This window comes from Artemia sp. Qi Xiang Cuo, chromosome 3 (genome assembly GCF_049724085.1).
Source record: "Artemia sp. Qi Xiang Cuo chromosome 3, ASM4972408v1, whole genome shotgun sequence".
NCBI lineage: Eukaryota > Metazoa > Arthropoda > Branchiopoda > Anostraca > Artemiidae > Artemia > Artemia sp. Qi Xiang Cuo.
The window spans coordinates 14,436,656-14,444,885 of NC_142796.1; the positions used below are offsets into that span (position 1 = coordinate 14,436,656).

The 8,230-nt window shown below is 36.1% G+C and overlaps 1 protein-coding gene across 6 annotated transcripts in view; it reads right to left on the minus strand.

Moving 5' to 3' along the window:
• IntS11 (integrator complex subunit 11) overlaps positions 1-5,850 on the minus strand; it is a 191,858-nt gene extending 186,008 nt beyond the window's left edge. For 3 of the 6 annotated variants that reach the window (XM_089086818.1, XM_089086819.1, XM_089086821.1), the window contains exon 1: positions 5,712-5,849. In XM_089086818.1, the coding sequence (XP_088942944.1) occupies positions 5,712-5,739 (28 nt within the window). In that variant the 5' untranslated portion in view covers positions 5,740-5,849. Of the gene's footprint in view, positions 1-5,711 lie in introns of all 6 variants that reach the window. The other 3 variants (XM_089086822.1, XM_089086823.1, XM_089086824.1) reach the window with 2 other exon arrangements.
• Positions 5,851-8,230: the final 2,380 nt, after the last annotated feature.

The following is an 8,230-nucleotide window of genomic DNA, read 5'->3' on the forward strand; positions in this document are numbered from 1 at the left end:
TGGACTTGTTTTTGGTGTATATAATGACTTTATATGTGAAAAACTACCAAGTGAAGGAGGCAAACTTACCTTGAATAGAGCCATTGAAACAATACAGGAGACCAAAGCACAAATGAACAAAAGCACAAATCAGGGACACATAAAAAAAGAAATTGAAGCTGTGAAGAAGCAGAAGAATTCAAACTTGAGATCAAATAGCTGTTACAATTGTGGAAACCTATACTTAAAAGAAAACGGATGGCCAGCCAAAGGAAAGAGCTGCTCAAAATGCCACAAGATGAATCATTTTGCCAAAGTCTGCTGCAGCAAATCTGTTCACCAACTGGAGCAGGAACCTAATGAAGAAACTGAAAACCCAGAAGAATTCCACATTGAAGCCATTGATAAAGGTCAAACGTATGCAGAATAAAAGAAACCATTCATTCAACTAGACCTACGTAACTACAACACAATGATCAGATTAAAAATTGACATATGCACTGAAATCAATGTTATACCTGCAAGTGAATATGAAAAGTTAATCCCAAAACCAGAGATATACTTACCAGTTACTTTGGCAATAGCATTGCCAGTGCTAGGAACAACGAAAATCAGAATACAGTACAAGCAAACCCAACAACAACACTTGTTCTATATTGTCAATACAGACAAGGGACCAATTCTGAGTCAACAAACCAGTGAAAAGATGAACTAGATTTAGTTCATACTAAGGGTTGGCATTAGCAATACCCAAATTTCAGCAACTAAGATGCGGGAAGAGGTGCAACAAACCTTATCAGAATACAAAGACGTCTTTGAAGGCATTGGCACGCTCTCAGGGACCTGCCACATACATCTAAAGGATGAAGCAATTCCAACAGTACAGCCGCCTAAACGCGTACCATTTGCTATCCAGCCAAAACTGAAAGCAGAGCTAGACAGATTAGAGTCATTTGGCAGTACAGAAAAAGTGAGAAAACCCACAGAATGGGTTAACTCTTTCGTCTTGGTTCAAAAACCAAATGAAGATCTGAAAATATGCTTAGATCCTGCCAGTTTAAATAAGTGGATAAGAACACCTTATCACCCAATACCTTGCCTTGAAGATGTGGCTGCCAAGTGTCATGGAGCTAAAAAGTTTTTCAAGCTGGATGTTAGGAGCAGACATTGGTCAATGTTATTAGATGAAGAATCAGAAAATCTCACTACTTTTAACACCACATTTGGAAGGTATAGATTTAAAAGATACCTGTTTGGACTCATATCTGCACAAGACAGATACCAAAAACGCATTCAGTCAGTGTTTGAAGGCTTAGCAATAGGACTGATAGTCAACAACATTGCTGGAGCTTCAAAAAATTACAACAAGCATGATTGGGTATTATGGTCAGTGCTATAGAGAACACAAGAACAAGGAGTGAGATTTAATAAAGAAAAATGCACTTTTGACCTGATGACAATCATGGGAGTCAAACCTGATCCAAACAAAACACATGCTATCAGTAAAATGCCATTTCTATCAAACAAAGAAGAGCTCCAAACATTGATGGGTATGTACAACTATCTATCTAGATACATTCCAAATTTGTCAACCCTGAATCAGCCACTCAGAGAACTAGCCAAGGCCACAGAGTAGCATCTGCTTCACGTTCCTTATCAGAGACAGAGAAACAATATTCGCAAATAGAAAAAGAAATGCTGGGAATAGCTTTCGCGTGTAAGCATTTTCATCATTACTTGTACGGCCGGAAAGCACGCGTGACTACTGATCACAAACCGTTTGAGCCAATACTGAGCAAACCAATCAACAGAGTGCCACCACACCTACAAAGAATGATGTTGAGTATACAGCCATACAACTTGACATTTCACTACAAGCCTGAAAAAGAGATTCCAGTAGCTGACGCCCTGTCTAGAATGCATCTACCCAATGTAGATACAAAATCAGAATCAAGAAATAGATATGCTGTACATTAGGTGCAATTGCTGATTTATCTACTGGAGGAAAACAGATATCTAGGTCAATGACACCCATAAAGAACCAACCTACAAATATCTATTTGGAGGTTTCTCTTGTGCAAAATTACCTGGTAACAACATCAGTGACACTGAAACAACCAGTTCCTTACCCAAGAAGAACTGCAGAGATGTTACCCCTGACAACCAGGCCAACCCAGTTGCATCAAATGCTGGACATTGTAGAACTACCCATTCCAGAAGGACAGTGAAGCCTGTGATACATATGAACCTAAGCCTCAATCTGGAAAGTTATTAAATAAAAAAACAAGTTTTTTTAACTGAAAGTAAGGAACAACATTAAAACTTAAAACGAACAGAAATTATTCCGTATATGAAGGGGGCTGTCCCCTCCTCAACGCCTTGCTCTTTACGCTAAAGTTTTTCTATTGTTTAAAAAATAGAGTTGTGAGAAAGTCAAACTTTAGCGTAAAGAGCGAGGTATTGAGGAGGGGAGCGGCCCCTTTCATATACGGAATAATTTCTGTTCGTTTTAAGTTTTAATGTCGTTCCTTACTTTCAGTTAAAAAAACTTGTTTTTTTTATTTAATTTTTGAACGTTTTTGAATTAATGCAGGTTTGGATTTTGGCTCACCATACATGAATAATTAAAACAAAATTTGCATATTATATTTGGTTAAATGGCTTTCTCAAAACTTGTTTAATTTTATTTACGAACGTTTTTATTAGTAATAAATATACGTAACTAAGAATTAACTTACGTAACGAACTTCTATATTCATAAAATTTTAACATGTATATTAGGGGGTTCGCCCCCTAGTCAATACACTGCTCTTTAAACTATAGTTCGAACTTGTTTTCCTGTTCTTTAAAAATGACCTCTTAATCACAATCAGTTGATCAGTTGAAAAACTTGTTTTTTTTTTATTTAATTCCTGATCTTTTTCTTTAATAATGCTGGGAAATCCGGCGCCCCCTTCCTAGCAATGTCCCTTCCCCCATGAAAACTTCCATCATGGAAAGATCCTTACATATAGCCCCCAACCCTCTCCGTCCCCCAACAAAAAGAAAAAATCTCATCAGAAAAAGTCTGTATACTTCCCAATAAACAATACTATATGTTAAAATTGAGTAAAGTTCATAACTTTCAGCCCTCCCCCTGGGGACTTTGGGGGATCAAGTCATCCTAAAAGACATTTTTATCATATTTTCGACCATGCTGAACAAAATGGCTATCTCAAAATTTTGATGGGGTGACTTTGGGAAAAAATGAGCGTGGGAGGGGGCCTAGTTGCCCTCCATTTTTTTTGGTCACTTAAAAGGGGAACTAAAACTTTTGATTTTCGTTCCAACGAGCCCTCCCACGATATTCTAGGACCACTGGGTCGATACGATCACCCCTGGGGAAAAAAAAACAAAAAAAAACAAACAAACAAACAAGTAAACACGCATCCGTGATCTTTCTTCTGGCAAAAAATGTAAAATTCCACATTTTTGTAGATAGGAGCTTGAAACCTCTACAGTAGGGTTCTTTGATACGCTGAATATGATGGTGTGATTTTCATTAAGGTTCTATAACTTTTAGGGGTCTTTCCCCCTTTTTTCGAAAATCAGCCAAATTTTCTCAGGCACGTAACTTTTGATGGGTAAGATTAAACTTAATGAAACTTATATATTTGAAATCAGAATTAAAATCTGATTCTTTTGATGTATCTATTGGTATCAAAATCCCGTTTTTTAGAGTTTCGGTTACCATTGAGCCGGGTCGCTCCTTACTTACAGTTCGTTACCACGAACTGTTTGACATTGGCAATATGAAGATATAACACTATCTGGTTTTGGAAGAGAGAAGATGCAGATATTCTAATATTCTAAATTCTTGTGTTTTATTTTATTTTTGCAGGTGCCTGGGTCATTAAATGTATAAAATAAGAAACAAAGGAGAGAACATTACAAGGATGGCTGGTACTATGGCTGCTGATGAAGATGTTAGAGTTGTCCTTTTGAAGTTTCTAAGTCAGCATGAGATTGCTATGCATACATCTGTAGATAAGGCTAGGTACCTTCAGGCAGTTTTTTGAAGCTAATTTTAGGCTTTTCACATATTTTGTTGCTCATCTCTGAACACCTTTGATGAGCATTACATCTTGATAATAAGAAGGACCAGCAAGACTCATGCCAAAATCAAGATGGGGTCTAGAGAGCTTTGTGCATTTTTTATGAATATTGTTGCCTCTCAGCTATTGATGGTCTATTTCAACAGACCAAGGATGGAATTTACTTTGGAAACAACATGTGGAACCTCATCTTGTCACTGACAATGTAACCAAGGTTCCTTTCTTCTTCTCTGTTCTGCACCCTTATTTTAGTGGAGGGATTGAAAATTGAGAAGGCAGCCATTGGGTTGTTGGGTCTAAGTTACAAAATATGGCATTTGGTTGTATGGAATTGGAGAAGCCAGTCTTGAGTCTGATCCTGTCAATGCTGTGTTGGATGGTCTTTGGGTTTGTAATGCCAAAAAATATGGCATCAGATGTCCTGTAGCCCCATCATCACAAACTGGCATACACTGGATTTGACCATTTTGCTAGCAAGTGCAAATTTAAGGTAGCCCTAATTTTAAGGCAATCATCAGCAAACAAATGCATATTATCATCCACATGTTTGACAATGTTGCTGATGTACATTAGGAAAAGGGTTGGGCCTAGTGCAGTTCCCTCTGGTACCCTACTCATTAGCCTAGCCTACCATGGCCTCATCAAAGTAGATTGACAGGCCACCCACTTCAAATAATAAGACTTTTTTGCTGTCTATCATAGCTGAATTGATGCCAGCAGCAGATAGGCTAATTTAGAGTGCAGTTGATTTTGGGGTACCTTGTTGAAGGCCTGATCAAAAGAGGGTTCAGACACTAGCTTGGCAATACCTTTCTAGAGTATGTTTTTGGCACTGAATTCATACTGAAACATTCATTTTCCTAACCTAACCCCTTCCCAAGATATCCAAAAATAGCTTGTCTTATATTTCACCCAGTATATAGCCTACCAAAAAAAAAACAACACTAGAATATTAGAGGCTAATGAAACTTTTAGCCAACTTTATATCCCCCTAGCCTATACTAAATAAATTTTCATGTAAGGTTTATATTAACAGACTAGCCTATCTAGGTAGCTAAGAAAGAAACTTATCCACATAGTCAGAACTGCATCCTGAATCCAAATTTAATATTCATTTGTGTTGGAAATGAACTTTACCCTGCCCCTATATATACCAATTCAGGAAATATAGCTATTTGCACATTAGAGAGATGGGGGTAAAGTTCATTTCAGATGCAAATGAATGCTAAATTCAGATTCAGGGTGCTATTCTGACTATAGAAGTAAGTTTGGACTTTACTCCTCCCTCCCCCCCCCCCACAATATTCAAATATATACCCTGAATAGGTATATATAGATAGTGGTTGGGGTAAAGTTCATTTCCATAGGCCTAGCAAATGCATGATAGGCTACATTTGGATTGAGGGTGCAATTGTGACTATAGAGGTAAGTTTATATTTTACCTACCTGAATAGTCTGTTAATATAAACATTATCCAAACTTTCTGGGTTTCTTCAACAAACCAGTAGACAGATGAATTACATTTTGATTTACTATTGAGATGTGCAATGGACTTTTTGTAGTTAACAAAGAAGGCAGGGAAACAAATTTATGATTTCAAGCCTACATCATACTTTAATCAAATTAGCTTAGTCCTACCTAGTGGAGTTACATGAATCTCAGCCATACTTCAAAACTAAACTTTATTTGAGAAATACGATTCGATGATATGCATCAAGGCAGAAAGCACATTGTTTAATATTTCAAATGTTTGCTGTACAAAATACGTTTTATGTCGTTAGTGTGCCTCTACAATTAGCGTTTTGTTTCAAACTAGGAGACGGGTAGCAGTCTACGTTATGTAGTCTATCTAGTATCTACGGTAGACTGTTATATGTCTCTCAGTTTTCCATTCTCTGGTTTTTCGATCTGTTCTCCAATCATCTTTTTTTTCCTTTTAGATTTTTATTAGTGAGGAAATGTATGCATTTGACCGTTTCGTTCAGTTTTCTGAAGCCTCTTTATATTATTAGTTAAGTTCCATAGCTCCTTTTTCAAATTTAGCGCTTGAAAAGGTTCCCAGGAAACAAAACACCCCATCTTCACTTCCTGATTTTCGAAATAGCGGAATCGAACGTTAGTAAAAGTCTACCTCTACATTACTTGTTTTCCATCCCAGCTTTCCAGAAAAAACGCCGAATCTCGACTCAGCCTCATCCCTTGTTAAAACGTGTGCATTTTTAATAATTCTATTTATTTTCTTGTTCAATAAGGATTTATTATCTTTGACTTGTGTCCCAAAATACTTATTGAAATCTATTTCAATTATTATATCCGTTTTTTGCTTAAGCGGTTAATGAGACGTATTTGTCATTTTACTGATTAACTTAAAAAAGCCAAGTTTGTTCAAATGAAAGTAAAGAACGGCATTAAAACTTTAAATGAACAGATCCACATATAAAGGGGACTGCTGCCTCTTCAAAAATTGCTATTTATTCTATAGTTTTTTAGCATCCCAAAAATGTGTCTTATTCAAATCAATTTCCCTAGTGGTTAGCTGACTGTCTTAAAGAATTGAAACAAAATTTCAAATTTGAGTACAAAGAGTGGGGATTGAAAAGAAAGCAGTTATTCTAGTGCACGGAATAATTTCTGTTCATTTTAACTTTTAATGTCATTCTTTACTTTCATAAAAAAAAATTAATTTAATTTCTTTTTGTTTTTTATAGCCTATCCATTACTACACTGAATGCTAAGAATGCTGCAGCCCCCTCGAAGCCGACTCCTCTAGTTGATATTGACATTTGGACAACCGTTCTTCTAATATGTTACTAATTAAAAAGTATATCCCGAAAATAATTGGAAACAAAAGTGAGAGTCACATCAAAACTTTAGACTGGCATAATTAAAACCTTATACCATTGTTTTCCTCAGCCATAATCCTTCTAAAGTCCTTTACTTCACTCACCCTTTTCTGAAAAACATATATGTTTCAAAAAATTTTTTTTTAATTGTAACATAGAAAAAAATCACTGTTGAATAAAAGCTAAAACCTTGAACTGCTCAGATTTCAAAAAATTACTCTCATTAAATGTTAATTTTTTTGTCATTAGTTCTTCCAAATCATTTTGATTACTATAGTGATTTTATTTTATTTATTTTTTTCATTTATTTCAGGTGTTTTGAGAAATTAAAACACACTGTTCAAACTACATAGCGTTTTGTAATAAAACACAAAGGAACGGACGGGGGAGTAGCAGCAGCCAAACTATCTATACTTTGAACAGGGTGCTTTGATTCATAAAAAAAATGACGAAAAATATAAAATAAACCCAATATAATAATCATCGAGATAAGCAGATTTCAATTAATATATACTAGATCAAAATTGTCATGTCTTGGGACTTACTGAGGCTACTGCCGTGCCTGGCCGAATTATGTGGATCGGTACTGTGGATCCTCACTGAAATCAAAATCCTCACCTTCTTGAGGCCCTTTGTACCCTCGGGTTTGATTTTAATTGTGGTGTGATAATGGCCAGCCAAGGTTTAGTGTCATCCATGAGTCCGTCTGTTTGCTAAGTTAAAAGCTGCGGAGAGTCTAGAAAAGCATAGGTTCCGTATTATAGAAGAAACCAGTGCTTGTTTCTAGAATAAAATTGGGAATCTCGTGCGTGGTAAGACACGTCATTAGCCTGGGAACCTTTGGTTGCTTATTTCCTCTTAAGAATGTCGGGTTAAATATTTCTGTTCTGAGTTTTCACCTCCCGACCCAGAACTATAAGCTAGATTTAAATCTGATTTAGTGTGAAATTTTAAGAGTCGGTTGAAAGTTCGGAATTTGTTATATCGTGATCCATTGTTTGTGGGGCTTTTAGAAATTAAAAAAATAAAAATAAAATCATAATGTCTATGATAATGTTTCCGTTATGAATCTCATTACTGGTAGACTATAGTTGAGGGAGAATTTAACTCTACTTTTACAAATGATATTTGCTACTGTTTTTTTTTTCAAAATTCATTAGTGTTGGACATATTACCCATATTCTCAAGAGGGGCATAGATCCCTCGCAGTATTTCTCTCACCCACAGATCACCGTTGTCCCTGTGTTATGCAAAATTTTTGAACTGTTACTTATAGATTACTTATAGCTCCTAAGTGTAATCGTAATGGTAAGG